General features: G+C 39.4%; 1 protein-coding gene across 2 annotated transcripts in view; it reads left to right on the forward strand.

Moving 5' to 3' along the window:
* Positions 1 to 15,010, forward strand: part of acsf3 (acyl-CoA synthetase family member 3) — a 36,466-nt gene extending 21,456 nt beyond the window's left edge. For both annotated transcript variants that reach the window (XM_016540938.1, XM_016540939.1), the window contains exons 8-10: positions 11,257 to 11,391; positions 11,469 to 11,580; positions 14,538 to 15,010. In XM_016540938.1, the coding sequence (XP_016396424.1) occupies positions 11,257 to 11,391; positions 11,469 to 11,580; positions 14,538 to 14,664 (374 nt within the window). In that variant the 3' untranslated portion in view covers positions 14,665 to 15,010. The remainder of the gene's footprint in view (positions 1 to 11,256; positions 11,392 to 11,468; positions 11,581 to 14,537) is intronic.
* The last annotated feature ends 1,767 nt before the right edge of the window (positions 15,011 to 16,777 follow it).

The following is a 16,777-nucleotide window of genomic DNA, read 5'->3' on the forward strand; positions in this document are numbered from 1 at the left end:
TGTGTGTGTGTGTGTGTGTGTGTGTGTGTGTGCAAAAAAAGTCACTTTTGCATAGATCTCTGACACACATTCACAAAAGATCCATGACACATGTGTGTTGTCAAATTGGCATGAGACCAGCATCCCTTAAAAGCATTGATGGGAGTTGAAAGTTTTGCAGATCTACTGACAGTGAGCAAATTAAAGAACACCGACACAGCCAGCTCATTTCCATAATGACCAACGCAATCTAGAATCTATCAAGAACAGCACAATTTAGCAACTATCGCAGCCATGTCAAGCGCAAAATCTGTTAAGACATGCTTATTTTGGGTGTTAAATAATGGTGCAAATACCAGTAAATTGATTACCGCTTTTCATCACTAATTTTTAGTAAATCATGACAGTGTTTTTTTTTTTTCATTGGCACAAACCATTAGTAAATCTGGCCCTAAATTTCTATTATCTTGTATTGCATAAGACTATCATTTTGGGCAGTCATTGAAGGTTGTCACTGAAACACTTTTGCAGTGAATGTGTTTTACTGTAGTGTAACAACCCCCCTCACCTCTCCAAAAAAAACTTGTCGACCTCACTAATCATCATCTAGTCAGCTGATGAACAATTAATCGACCATCCTGCCCATCCCTAATAAGAAACTTCCTTCTCATTTTCTTTTCACCTGCAACCGTAAAAAAAGACTGCTCTTCTTATTCTTTCCGTGTTTGCTGGATGTTGCAATCCATCTGCTCACCCTCACACCCTCACATTTCATCATCACACTCTCAGAGAGGGAGATAAAGCAGATCAATGCGGCCCGTGTCTGCCCGGCTGTGTCTCTAATAGTGTAAGTGTGGCTGCAGGCTGTGACTGGCACCTCTATAGATCATCTGTCACCCTTTCTACAGCGCTCACTTTCTGCCAATCCTCATGCATCGTTCTTCCCATTGATTTTCATGCGTGCCTTTATGTTCTCCCTCTCTCTTCCTCTCCCTCCTCCTTCTCTTCCATATCTCTCTTGTTCTTTTGTTGTTGCTATGAATATCAGGCTGTTGGATACTCCATCAGCAGTCCACACACACACACAGACCCTCATTAACTCTGGTTGAAGGTCATTAGCATTTCGTAATAAATATCTGGGATCATTATCTGGCCCTGGCTTTTGCTTTACTCTTTCTGTAAGTGAAATATTAACTCGGTAGCCTGCTATTCATCTTTTTTGTCAACTGACTCACTAGTCTTGTGTAGATGTTTTACTATCAGCTTAAAGTCTAACATGCAGGTTATTCTTCCCAAGAACCGTCAACTTAGGCAGGAAGAGGTTGTCTAACCAACATAATAACATATAACAACATATAAATGGCTTGTTATTTAAAAATATTTTAAAGTGCTTGTCATATTTGTGTGCAATATGTATCAGATGGTCTGTGAACTCTCTGTGGTCAACTGAAGTTCAGACTTGTCTGTCTCTGGTTATATGTTGTATAGTTTTTACCAGTGATACTATAGTAACATCCCACATGCTGTAAACAACCAATTCATTTTTTTCTAACACACAAACAGTAGATAAAGAAACAATAAAAGCGAGAAAAATAGAAATGAAGAAAGACAAGCGGGTTGAGGTGATGCCCTCTTCTCTAGCAGGACAGCTCTTTCCTGGAATGAATTATGCTCTGGGAAACAATAAATAAAAATAAATAAATAAGACAAGGCTGTGCACAGAGAAGCATTAGCAATTTTCCAAATGCTGCGCACACATAGTTATGAATAATGGAGGCATGCTAAAAGTCGGGTGCGCTCGGGTAAGCACTGGTTAGGGAATGCACATTAGCCCAGCTGCTCGTAAATAACAGGAGCGAGGTGGTAACAGGGTTGACTCCCGAGCACCGGAGCGCTGGGCAGAATGTTAACTAGCTGTTCCACTCTCTCTCTCTCCACTATGGCTGTTCGGAGATCAGATTGTAGACATTTATTAATGATATATGGAAGAGTTTGCGTGGTTTATTTGCTTTGTTCTGTGCATTAGTGTTTTCAGTCTGCTGGGCGGCCAATTCATCACCCAGCTTTGTTTTCAAGCGACCCCAGCCATCGCTTGATCACATGAAGCATTCAGTCATCCCCCTCTCCATCTATTCCTCCTGACCCTTCTTTTGTTCATCCTTCTTTCTGACCCCGACCCTCATGTCACACATCTCTCCTTCTCACTGGCCTCTCCAACACAATTATACAGTGGGAAGGTCACAAGTCCAATGATGGCTCTGAAATGCACTACTGGACAGTTTGGAATTATCAAGAATAATTATCAAGACACACAATTATCAAGACACACACACACTGTATTTTGATTATTCCAAACTTTTGTCCAGTAGTGCATTTCAGGGCCATCATTGGATATATACGTCTATATATATATATATATTTGTTTTTTTTTGTTTTTGTTTTTTTCTGTGACAGCAAAGAATTTTTTAGCAGCCATTACAACATCACTTATCCTTTACATGAGGACATTGCAAATTGCCTTTGCGTTCCTGAGCCATGAGTAGACCTGCATGAAACTTGTGCTCGTGGATTTACGCAGAAAAGTTTTGCATTAGTGATTCTGTTGCATTAGTGAAACTGGATAGTGTTCATTGGATGAGTGCTGAATTTCCTGTTAGTGTGGAGAACATTAGTTTTTAATTAATAAAAAATAATGTACATTGGTTTCAATATGTCTTTCTTGAGATCCCTAAAACAAGATTTGTTCGACTTCTCAAAGACTCAAAGTCTCAGAATGGTGTTCAATCTCCCCAAAAAAAAAAAAAATGTTCAGCCTCAACAAAATCAATACAGTATGGTGATGTAAAATGTGGCAATATTTGAAACCCCCCTCATCCCTCCCTTTATCCTTTGACTTTCATATATTTTATACAGTATATCTGGGATTTTTCAAATTCATCTAATCTTGTTCTCATGAGCCATGAACTGCTAAGTAACCTGCTAAGAGGATTCTGTGAAGGTGACATACATTTGTCATCTGTTGAAATGGGCCACATATTGAGTACAGGGACAATCACTCTTTCTTCTTTTTGAAGAGTAAAAGAATATCTGTCCCCAGTGCCATCACCCTGTTTTTGAGAGAGAGCACACTTGTTGGCAGATAGAGCGTTGCTGATTGTACTTTGCTTGACATTATGTGTGAGGAGTGAAAGGCAGTGAGAGGGAGAAGTGACCTTTTTGTTGCTGTCACAGATGCTAGACAGCCATGTGCTATTTGAGGATACTTTAGCAGGCTCTGTTTTATAAAGCTGCCCTGCAAATTCACTGTCTTTGTAAATGGGTTTGCCCTGCTGTAAAATTAAGAGCACAACGAACATTGGTTTATATTATTCCTGGCTGTGTGTAGCACCTACAGCTCTGCACGTCATTCCGACAAACATGCAGACACACATGCCCAAAAGCTACAGCAATTTCTGAGTCTCCTTGTGCTTGTAGCAGTGGTCAGTTTGCAGTTTGCTCTTAGTAAATGTGATTCTTGAGCTTGAAATGTTGGCACTGATTCTCAACAGCTCTGAGGTCTTCCTGAAGACATGTACGCCTAGCTACCTACCCCGTCCCACTGAGGGGCTGCCCTCAACAGCTGCTTGACCTAGTCTAATTTTTACACTTGTCCTGTCCTTCGGAGCTAGAGAGACCTGCTTTCATATATTTGATTCAGGTAGCCATGGTTCTGTAACACTGGGATTTACAGGAGATGTAAAATAAAATAAAATAAAAAATTTTTTTGTTTTTTTATTACAATACCCATACATTTTGTTGTGCTAAAAGCAAGAAAAAAGCAATTTGCAGTAGGGTAACAAAAATAAACTCAATTCAAGACTGGAAGCTGGAATGAATCATTTCATTGTGTATTTGAATGCTATAGCTTAATACAATTTAGATTCAAAACCTCCATGATATCCTAAAGTTGAGCTGTTATCATATGCATGCTGCACAATCAGTGCCATTAACATAAAGCAATTCCACCCCCTCTCACTGAATCATATTAGACAAATAAGATCACTCACCCAAGTGCAAAGCACTCGCTCGGGTATTAATTACTAAAATAAGACTATGGCTATGTCCCAGTTGGCATACATTCTTTTCAAAATAGTATGCAAGATTAGAATTTGTGCATTCCGGATCACAGTGTGTTAAAAATAAAATGTTTGGATGATGTACTATTTCCGGTGGGCTTTCAAAGTCCATCCTTACAATACTATTAGTGTTAATGTTACTCACAGTCCAACAACTGATGAAGAGTTGATGTAATTATTCTGATTCGATTTTATTAGTTGTAGGCAAACAGGAATTTTTTTTTATGCCGACATTGCGTTGGTGCTTATTATGCCAGTATTAAATTAATTGTATTATTTCGAATAAGTTAATGTGTTCATTTTGAAAGCCCTAATTATACTCAAATATTAATTTAAATTATGGTCGTCATTATCAGTATTACATTACAATATTATCCAAGTTGACTGTGTTTCAATGAACAATGGATTAACTAAGGCCCTTATCACAGTGGGGACCAAAATGAGATCTGAATCCACTTTCAAGGCCAGTGTGAATGCAATTTTGGTCCACTTAAAGCAGTATGAGTTTGATTCTTTAAAAGAAAGAGTATAGTAGAATTATGCAAATTTGATTGCAACTGTTGAAAAAAAAAAAAGCTTAAGGACAATAAATGTCATTTGTGTTTTGTCAGTGCTTGTCTTGTTATTCATCCTCATTAGCCTTTGTGTGGAGCTGGAAGTGTTATTATGCTCTAAAATTCATGCATTAATATTCATGTTGTTGTGAGTGTTTACTGCATATCTGGTTACTTAACAGAGATCACTTTCCATCAGGCCCCACTTAATCTACAACTCTTTCTGATTTCTGCTTATACTGGAGGACGATGGCACTTTATGTGCTGACTTTCAACATTACACTTCATTGATCTAGTCTTTGATATGTTTTGTTCCTTTTTCATCTTAAAGAGCACTAAAGCACCTATTACAAGCAAATCTTTAATACACTAACTGGCTTTTATGCTGAAACCCAAATTGTTTTTGTCATGTCTTTTTGCATCTGTTGAAACCAAAATCATCTGAATCCAAATCTGGGGAAAAAATATGCAATTTGGTGCCGATGTTATTTAAAAAGTAAGATAAAAAAATACAAAAATGTCTCTCAAAAGCCTGTTGTATCATATTTGATACATAGGCCTACATTTTAACATGATTTAAAGAGTAAATAAATAAATGCTTTATATGGTTCTTTTTTTTTTTTTTTCTTTAGAAATTATATAAATATCCAACAGAAGCTCAGTTCAAGTTTTACAAACCCAGAGAGCATATGTTCCTCACCTCAATTTTGCTTCCATGGCTGTCAGGGAATATAGAGTCATTCACACATGTTCAGGAGGAGCAGTGGAGCTCACAGCTTGTCAGAGCGCTGTGCTTGTTCACTGATGTGTAAGTGTGCTGGACGTGAAACATGGCCTCTGTCACACTGCCCTTTCCAGAGCTGTCAACCCCCTTCAGCCTCTCATGCAAGTATGTGTGTATGATGTGCGTGTGCTGCATTGTTTTTGTTTACACCCTGAGCTTCCAGCAAAATAGCCTATTTATGTTTGTTTAAGTGTTGGCATGTGCCAGGAGCTTTTGCAGATGTGTTTGTTGGCATGTTCAGGTAATTCTTTTGTGGGTATGCAAAAACGACACGTTTTGTCCTGCTAAATCAAAGAGTTAAAAATCTAAACCAAGCATATTGGTTTTCTTATGTTAAAGCATCACCAAACCTCAGCTCACCATCTGAGATATGTGGAAATAATGTGAAGAATGCCTTTGCTTTAAATGCATGAGTTGTCTGTGGGATGCTTTCTCCTCATTGCATCATGTGTTCGTACTTGTTTAGCATGCAACATGGCTGTGTTCACTTAAACACCTCAGCCAGACAGTGAGAAAAAAGAACTAGTGCAATAAAGCTTCTTATCATTTTAATTAGGAAAGCCGCTGGGCCGTAGCGCTTCTGCGGTGACTTCAGTAGACTGATGCCTTTGCTGCCACTGTGTTCATGGAGCGGTTCATATTAGCAGTCGCACAATTACTCATTTTTACTAGTCGTCCAGAAAAGTTGTCATGTAGTTGACGGGTCATTGTTTACCTCATGTAAATGAGTCGCGACATGGTGTGCAGAATCAGAGGTCTTTGCTGTTAAATGTTGTATTGGTGTTAGGTGTGTGGTTAGAGAGAATGTCTATGTAACTGTGCTTATGTTCTCATAAACAATGTAAAATCAATCATTCAGTCTCATTTGCTTATAGTGTTTGTGAGCCTCTGGGAGACTCTTGATTAGTTTCAAGGCAGTTTACAGGAATTTTGCCTTGTGAGTCAATGGCGTGACAGCATTAATTTATTAATACCTTAAAAATGCATTTCACATATACAATGACTTGGATACACTTCTTCTATGATGAGCATTCTTGACAGAAGGAGGGGAGATCAGGAGATCAGCTCAAATAATAATGATTAATAGGCCTACTCTTTAAATTCTTCAGAAAATAAGTTTCATTAGGAAAATTGCAATATTATTGTAGAACTACATATAGGTAGCCAATGTCTATGGTAACATCCTAAACTGTAAAATGACTGTAAAACCACAATTTAAATAATGTTACAGTTCAAATATTACTAGTTTTGACATAAACAAACAGTTTTAAAATGATAAATCTCATATTTTAGCCTTTAAACCAATTTAGTTTTTTAAAGGGGTCATATGATGCGATTTCAAGTTTTCCTTTCTCTTTGGAGTGTTACAAGCTGATTGTGCATAGGATGAGTCAAAATAGTAAAATATATATATTTTATTTATATTTATTTTTAATTTTTTACTTGATTACATCACATTACATTTTTAGTCAATAAAAGTAAACTTCTTTTGAATATGGCAAACATTTTTCTACAATTTACACGCTACAATTTCAAAGCAGCAAACAATTTGTCTTTCCTCACTGAACATGAAGATGCTGACATAATCACAGTCAATCAAAAATTATATTCATTAATTTATTTAATTATATAATGTACTGTTATATGGCCTGCCCAGAGCATTGCTGCGGGAATAAGAACCAAACCATCAACAAAATATTACTCGTTGTTTGCCAGTTGGTTAGGACAAAAACTCTTTTCGATGGAGGTGGTAGCATTTTTTTTTTGTTGTTGTTTTTTTAGCTGGTTAGGACACAATGTTATTCATATCCACATACTCATCAACATCAACCTTCTTTTGCTTTTAGTCATAGAAGAAAACCCTGACAGGGGTTTTAATACTTTCTGTGACCTTTGATCCCTTCCCAGGGGCATTATGGATTCTTAAAGAGGATAAAAACCTCTGTATATTCTCTCCCCTCACACACCAACAGCTTATCTGTCCCCATGTCAAATATGTTCCTGGTTCATTTCCATGAGAAGGAAGCTACGTCGCTGTGACCAAATTACACCTTGCGTTTGCGGAGAGGGTTATTTTAAAGAGGGACGAGGCGAGTGTAAATACACTCTTACTGCTGTTAACACCCAGCCACTTTTCCCCACCGCCCCCATCCCTTGCTCGCTCTCTCCGTCTCCTTCCACCCACCCGCTTCTCCTTCACCTCACCCCAGCCTATCACTGTGGAGCAGTGGTCTGTGAAGAAATTCCCAATATCTAAATTTACACACTGTATCAATCTTGTTTAATAGACTGGAAAGCTTATTGCTCCGGTGCTGGGCGGCAAGAGAGGGCAGCGCTGATAAATTGTGCTGTCCCTGTGACAGCCGCCCGTGATGTATAATGAAATATTTATGATTTATCCCAGCTAATAAACTGAAATGAAGAGCCTGATGTATGGGAACAGATGGGCCCTCTATTGATGCTGTGCTCCTCGCTGGAGATGGAGAGAGAGAGGGATGGTGGGAGAGAGGCGAAGAGAAAAAAACTCTACGTTTTAGAGCTTTATTGAAAATGTATTGGGAAAAAAAGCCAGTTGTTTTTCTATGTACACTTTGTGTACAAAATCCAACAATTATGGCAAGCATACTGAACCTGCGCTACTCACATCGGCCATGATTAATTTCTTGCATTAACAAAAGTATCCAATAACAGCCGTTTTTCTAAGTAATTAAATTTATTCATGTGATCTTAATATATCCGCCTCACGTCACCTGTTTCTGGGCCAAAATGTTGCATTTTCAACACACCACATGACAGTCAACCACTAAAAAGCACGTACGTTCTGCACCTGCATGAAAGGAAACTCTCCAAACCAGTAGATGGCAGTAGTCTGTATATGTCATTCAAAAGGGGAAACCAGAAGAGCTAAGACTGCAGATATACAAATCGTGCTTGCTTTCACACCACTCTCGCTCGAGATTAATTTGATAGCTTACGTTTCTCCTCATGCACTGATTCGCTAAGCTGAACGGATAGTCACAGTGATCTCTCTCACGAATGGACTCCACCACCGATTCAACATGCTCAATTGGCCAAAAAGCCATTGACGGGGGTGCAAGTAGTGCCAACAGTACAGACCATGTGGCCTGACATTGCCCGACAGTTGACCATTGTGTCTCAGCCTTTACATTTAAAGTGAGGTTTGAACTCTTACTGCCAGTATGGGCACCTCAGTTTAATGAATTAAAGGAAGTATGAATGAAACTAGACATTTTCTAAAACAAAAAAATGTGTATTTGCCTGTACCAAACTCCCATGGGTGTTGCAACGGTGTTGCTATGTAGTTGTTAAAGGGATAGTTCACAAAAAATGAAAATTACCCAATGATGTACTCACCCTCAAGCCATCCTAGGTGCATATGACTTTCTTCTTTCAGATGAATACAATCGGAGTTTGTATTGTGAAAAAATGTCCTGGCTCTTCCATGCTTTATAATGGCAGTAAAAAAAAAAGTGCTACGCCTACGTTCTGCGTCATCTGCTGGATCGCCACTCTCTCGTGAATGTGAATCCCTTCAATTCAGAAGGCCTTCAATTAACCCCCCCTGAGCCGTGTGGAGTACTTTTTATGATGGATGGATGCATTTTTTTTGGGCTTCAAAATCTCGACCACAATTCACTACCATTATAAACCTTGAAAGAACCAGGGCATTTTTTAATCTAACTCCCATAGTATGCGTCTGAAAGAAGAAAGTCATATACACCTAGGATTATTTGAGGGTGAGTAAATCATGCAGTGATTTTGATGGTGTTTAGGTGGTAACTTACTGGAACCTGGTCAAAAGAGTCCAAGTAATATCGATAGGGATGTTTCTTTTAGGAAGGCAACGGAAGCGTTGTGGCAATAAAGGATGGAAACTAATTAAAGTTTGTGGCAATGAGTTGTTAGGTTCTCATGTATTGACTGATCATGGGGGCGTGATTCCCATCTCACTCATCAATTGGCTTTAATCTCCAACCAGTCACAGCCTATGTTTAGTTCCCCTTGCCCTGCCAACTTAACCACCCCCTCCCACACACACTCATTCACTATAACCCATGACATATCCTTAACCTTCACACACCTCACACACATGCACTCTCGTTTCTCAACTCCCCTTCGCCACAGCTGGGGCTTAGCACTCAATAATGATCCACGCTGGACATCCAACACCTTTGCCCAATGTTCTTTCCTCCTTTTCTTTCACACTCAGTCACTCACCTGCTATGACCTATTTCCTGTCGGTTTCATGGTCCTGCCCCAGCTGAGCCCCAACACTCGATGAGTAGTCTCTTTGTCTACGCTCCGCTAAAGAGATTGGAAGACATTCTGGCTTGTGATGACTTGTACTTTTCAGACTCAGTCTGAAAACTTTGGCCTTTCATCAAGGTGTGTTAAAGTGGAGGCTAACAGCTTGTCCTAACCAGGCACGTCATGATAAAGCAACAAGCTAAAGTATCCATCTTTTAGATGTCAATCTGATATTGTTCTAAAAGGAAAGGAAAGGACATGTGGCCAAGTATGGTATCCCATACTTGGAATTTGTGCTCTGCATTTAACCCATCCAAGTGCACACACACAGCAGTGAGTAGTGAACAAACATGCACACACTCACCGTGAACACACACCCGGAGCAGTCGGCAGCCAATGCCGTGGCGCCTGGGGAGCAGTTGGGGTTTGGTGCCTTGCTCAAGGGTCTCACCTCAGTTGTGGTATTCAGGGTGGAGAGAGAGCGCTGGATATTCACTCCTCCCACCTACAATCCCTGCCGGACCTGAGACTCGAACCAGCGACCTTCGGGTTACAAGTCTGACTCTCTATTCTTTAGGCCACGGCTGCGATAACTGCGACAAGCCATGCAAACTGATATGTCTACTTCCTTACTACATAGTATGCAAAAAGTAGTATGGCAGGTTAGTCCAAATAAGCAGTATTCATAAAAAAATGGCAAAAAAAAATAAAAATACTCAGATGCCCTACTAGTTGTGAAGCAAGTATATCCAGTGGACACTTTGGACACTTATCTCATGGCTGTGGGAGAGGAGTGTCATTTTTGTTAAATGGTGAGGAACAACTTTCTCTGTACTACTACTTTTGGATGCAGCTTATGACAGTATCCATGGTTGCATAGGGTCTTGCAAAAGAGTGCATCATGGCCACAAAGAGGTTATTTGTAAGCACCTATTTAAAACATCAAATTACAAAAAGGGCACACTCCGGTCTCTTGGACTTCAGAGACACATGCAAAGAAAGGCCACAAATCCACAAGTCCTCATTAATTTCAGCATTTGAGTCAGATTCTGTTTCAGATCCACATAGCTGTATATCCGAGTTTTGATTGGCTTTGCATTTGTCACTTTGTAGCACTCTTTCAGTGAGGAAACGTGATGCTGTAAACCTGCACCTGGTTTGGATAGGGTGTTCCACTCTGCTCCTGCTGCTGATGGCTGCAGTGTGTTTGTGTGTTATGGGGTGGTAATTAAGCAGTCTCCAGCTGAGCAGCTCTGTGCAATTGGTTTTTAAGATTGCAAGCAGAAGATCTTGAGCCTGACTACAGGCTATTATTAGAGCTCAGCAGAGGAGAACGTGCAGCAATCACACACACACAACCCTCATGTTCTTATTGCTGCCCCCTTCCACAGCTGTAGTAGGAGGATGTAGACTATACAGCCGTTTGCCTCACTGTTTGAGCCCCATATGGACTCTTCAGCGATTAATAGAGGCGCAGACCCCTATTAAACCAGAGAGCGGTGTGGAGGCAGGTGTAACTCGAAGGGATCTCTGACCGCTCTGGATGCTCTTTTAGGTGACACTGCACTCTACAGAGATGGCGTGTACTGGATTATGGGCCGCACATCAGTGGACATCATCAAGAGCGGAGGATACAAGATCAGTGCGCTAGACGTGGAGAGACATCTGCTTGCCCACCCAGATATCACAGGTACACAAGCACCCACACAAATACACCTGTACATATGGACAGGGGAATAAATATGCACTGTTTCTTCTTTGCTTTAGATGTGGCTGTGATTGGTGCTCCAGACCCAACCTGGGGTCAGAAGGTCACTGCAGTTGTGCAGCTGAAAAAGGGGAAGACTTTGACTCTGTCACAGCTAAAGGCCTGGGCCAGGTAACTCATATCCTCACTGAACCAGACTTTAGTTTAGAATAAGTTCGGTCCACACTGCAGTTTATTCAGCTCACTAAGGGGCTGTTCACACAGAACAAATTCTTGGATTTAAAAATGTGAGACATGCTGAGAAAGAGTAAAAAAGTGGATGCATAAAACTTATCTTACCTCATCTATATTAATACCATGACAATCCCAGCAGTTCTGACTGATTTTCTCAAAGGCAAGATTTATTAAATAGGTGCTAGCTAGGGCTGGACGATAAAACGATAACAATAATTAATCACAAAATATTTCTCCCTTGATAGAGCGATAACATGTTCTATTAATGTTTGATGTAATGTTTATGCACCAAAAGAGGAACCAAACAATGTTAAAGCCAATGAAACAGCACAGACAATATATATTTCAATATTAATATTTCACCGGATATACAATGTGGAATTTTATCATAATTAATGTAGACATGTATTAAACTGAGTAATGGTTGTTATTAAGCTATAGCATGTGTGCATTTGTATTTATATTACATGTATTTAGGCTACTGTTTTTCATACAAATACCATAGAAACCATATAGTTACATTTTACCATAGTAGTGAGGTGGTATGTGTGGTTTTATCTTTGGTTATCATGATCTAATTGTGTGATACTATAGATGATGAATGGTTAATTTGGTTAAGTAGAGTCCTAACTCGAACAGTCCGAATATTTACATTTACCCTATAAATATGAGGTTGTTACAGTTTTTACAGATGTTACTGTTTTTGTTAATGAACATAAATTTACATCATGCCATCAGTAGTTTAAAACCTGTGAAACTGTCTGGTTCCAACTTTCACTCGGGGGAAGAAATCTGCCTTTAAACTTGAAAGAAATCAATTTTGACATTTATCGTGATAACTGGATATCGACTGATATGAAAAATATTATCATGATCATTTTTTTGGCCAGACCGCCCAGCCCTAGTGCTAGCCATTGTAAAATTACCATTTATCACCAGTGCATTTGTTGCTCTGTCACCACTACTTTTATTTTTTGGATTTTTTTTGTAATCTCACAGAACAGCTCACAAAAGCCCAGACTAGTTTACATCATTCTCCTTCTACAGCTCCCCTAGAGGTCTGAATGCGATATGACAGGACCAGAATTTTCTAGTGTCAATCAGCATCTAGCAAGAAACACTTCAACTTACTCAAAAAAAAAAACAGGCAGGTGATGAAATGCTGAAATGCACCAGCAGCCTTGTTGCAAGTAGTTTATTGTGGAGCACAGCGGTGTGTTTGGAGGTGTTTTTTGGGCTTGCGTCAGCGTACGTGTAGCATGTTGAGTCAGACGTCGAGTTGGAATCTCTCAGGACATGCGTTAGACTCGAGAGGATTTTTAAAAGCCTCTGTATAAATAACAATAGACACACGTAGACACACTCATGGACAAGAACTCATTTAGGAGCATGCTGCAAGAACAGATGTGTTTTTGGTGGGAGAAGGGGCGGAGAAAGAAACCGATGATGGTGAGAAGAAAGAAACAGTGTCTAACATGCTCTGTTTAAGCAGTGCCTGTTTATTTTATTCCTCATTCTCTCTCACTTTTTTTAAATGTCACTTTTGTTGGCCAAATGTACCATTTTTGCCTGAACGTAAGTTCTGTCAGAAGACACATGTCCCTTTACAGGAAGTAGCTCAGGGCTTTTTATTTCTCTATGTGTGTGTGAGCGCCATATGGTGTAGGGGTGTTGGAAGCAGTGCTTTGCCCTGCTGGTGCGATGCTGCGTGTGTTTTTTGTGGCGGCCCTTCTGACCTGTCCCAGCCCCTCTAGCACAGCCCAGCAAAGAGCAACATGCGCAGGGAAAGATGCTCACTCCCCAGCGCCATAACTCCAGCTGTCATCCTGCGTAATCGTCACTCTATATATGTCATAAGGCGTAGAAAGACAGGAGCTGATGAGCTGAAAGTTACACAAACACTGCACAATTCAAACATCACCTTTGTGATAAATCTTAGTTTCTGATGGAATTGAAAATCTTCTCGTGTGACTCCTATACAACACTCAACACTTTTGATTGTTGTCTTAGCTAGCAGTGTTAATTTTGACAGCAAAATTTGATTTAGTTTTAGTTAGTCTTTTGACTAAAATGCTATTTAATTTGAATCATTTTTAGTCATGTTAATTGCTTTAGTTTTAGTTGACTAAAGTCTACAGTAGATTTATATGAATACAATCTAATGGGTTTAGTTAAATTGCAATGCGTTAAGCATTTCTCCAAAATTTCTATTATATATAACTCATTATATATTCTTGGAGAAATGGTAATATAAATGATTAAGGTTTGAACGTGCAATATAGACTTAGATTTAATTGTTATGACATATAACATCTTTGTTTATCTTAAAATTAAATAAAACTACTTATCATAATGAAACAAGCATATTATCTATTCTAGATTAATCCTTATTAAATATACTACAGTGATTCAGTCAAGAGCAGTGAGTGATTTTCTTTTTTGTTGTTTGATTAACATTAAGGACACAGGCAGTAGCAGGTATATTAGGCTGCTGTCACTTTAAGACTGAATGCAAGGATCCACTATACTAATACACGTTCAATATTTTCCAACTGTTTACGTTCCCTTAAGACACAGCCAACATTTAATAATATTCACCAAAACTGGCATTTTGACATAATTTTGTTTGTTTTTGACAAAAATACTTTTGTCAAAGTTTTGTTATTCAAATCTGGATTACATTTAGTTATAGTCTCATTTTCGATGATGAAAAAATGTTGCTGACAAAAAAGCTATTATGGAAATTATGTGTCAGCTAAATTAACACTGTTAGCTAGGATGTATATCACCATTCATTGGGGACCATCTAACAAACAACAATTGTGAAAGAACAACTGAAATCCAGGATTTCTTATTTTCTTAAGTTGATCTTCTCTTTTGGTTTCTTCTTTCAGAGAGCACATGGCTCCATACATCATTCCCACAGGGCTGATCCTGGCGGAAGACGTGCCCAGAAACCAGATGGGCAAGGTGAATAAGAAGGACCTTCTTCGCCAGTTTTTCCCCACTCGCTCTGATTGAACCATGTCTGATCCAAGATCAGTCTTCAGAGAGATGGGAGTCTTAACCACAGACTGAAGAACTATGTCCGGATCCGATCTATGCAAGAAAGGAGATTGTGATGTCTCCTCACTGAACAGTAGATGGCAGCGTGAGTGATGAGACGTGTCCACAATGCAAAGCACTGTATTGTTCTTAATATACTTGATTTTTATGGTGGTTTATTTAGCAGATAATAGATGAAATTTTAAAAAAAATGTGTGTTTTAAATGTAATCTATATTTAAAATAAGACAATGGTAATAATATGACTTGATTAAACTGAAGAAAATTTGACAATGTACACATTTTAAAACACTGAAGATGTTGAGGCAGCAGCATGTCTGTTTAAAATGAATTACATATTTTTGTAATGAAATTTTGAAATAAACTAATTTATTTTGATCAGTGATGTTCTCTTCATGTGATATCAAGTGTTTGTGTGCATGTGTGTGTGTGTGTGTGTGTGTGTGTGTGCAGCTGTGTGTACACAGGTGTGCGGTCAGGCCCAAAGGCAATGTGGGCTTGTGGAGAAGGAAGTGATTACAGCACAGATGGGTCCCCTCTATTTCACTGATAGTGCATCTACAGATAAGGCCATTGTATTGGTCCGTGAGAGAACAAGTGTAGTGGTTTCTTGACGAATCTCTGTTAGAGGAATCCCTTACTGTCTTATCCTATGAATCTCAGGTAAGTCTATAGGCGTGCATTTCAGCGCTGTATACCATTGGTTGAACAAGCAACTGGCATGTTGGATTGCTCAAATGCAATGTTTCCATTTTACAGGGAAATCTACATAATAATGGCTTACGTGCAGTTACTTACTTAAAATATTACCTTGCTTTTCTCCAAAACTCAGTTTAAATTGTTCTATATCATCAAATGTGATGTTTTGGTGCCTTGGACATCCAATTGGAAAGGGTTACGCAACCCTTTCCAATTGGATGTTCAAGGCACCAAAACATCACATTTGATGATATAGAAAAAATCTGTTCTGATCTGGTCGTGTACAAAAGTAAGAAACAATGCTGAATGAAAATAAAATCCAACTAAGCGTATCATCAGAGATAATTAGGAAAGCAAAATAAACAGGGGTTTAAAGCTTCCCATATCTTTTGTTGCTAACGTCAAAGGATGTGCGTCCAAACAAACTGTACAGTATTTTGGTATTTATATTAATCTCTCACTTTGGTAGTATCTAACCAAATTAGGCAGATTCCGACAGAAATGGTTCAATGAGATGCCCTCGTCCTCATAAACCTAAAACAACATTACATACATGTATGTTTGTTGCAACCACAAGTGGCATGAAACCTTTGAAATTCAGAAGACATCCCCTTGTGAAAAAGAAGTACACTTTAGCATACTTATTATGGAAATGCATGATGTTAATATTTATACATTTCAGGGTTTGATTAAGGGTACTTTGGTTTACTTTAGTGCAATTTCTGCACTATTGAACCATTACCATGACTCACTGTGCAGCTTTCTTCTGTTTCAAACGCACCCAGAGTGTCTCCTTCAAAGTGTTTGTGACTTTGGAAGTTATTGTGTATAAATTAACTTACAGTGCAGCAGTGGCCCTATAATAAATCACCACAATTACTCAGAGCGTCAGCAGCAGCACTGAGCCAGAGAGCTCACAGCACGACTCGAGCAATCCAGAGAGAAAGACTGACAGAGACACTGACGGACAGACTCCCCCAGGCTGGGCTCTGGAAATATAAGTCGGCCCCACCAGCACAGGGTGGGGATTTGAAAAGATACGGAGGTAAAATAGATGTTGAATGAACAGAGGCAACCAAGCGGAAAAAAGAGAGAAGGAAAGAGCACCCGCTCCATCCCTCCTCCGCCTGCAGTCACCAGAGAGCTGATTAAGAGAGCAGCTCTATCGATCTCTGGCCTGACTGAGAAGGATGGATGTGCTGGGTGGGTTGCAGTAGCACTGGTGGATGGGCTGTGAGACATGCTGACGGGAGACTATAAAGGTGGCACGGCAAAGAGAAGAAAAGACAAACAATTGGATGTGGTGACAACAGGGTTGTGAAGATTGTTTTTGTGTATTTGCGGGGGGGGGAGGTTAATCCCCAAGGCTC

The sequence above is a fragment of the Sinocyclocheilus rhinocerous genome, unplaced genomic scaffold, assembly GCF_001515625.1.
Source record: "Sinocyclocheilus rhinocerous isolate Xijiao unplaced genomic scaffold, SAMN03320098_v1.1 scaffold36, whole genome shotgun sequence".
Lineage (NCBI taxonomy): Eukaryota > Metazoa > Chordata > Actinopteri > Cypriniformes > Cyprinidae > Sinocyclocheilus > Sinocyclocheilus rhinocerous.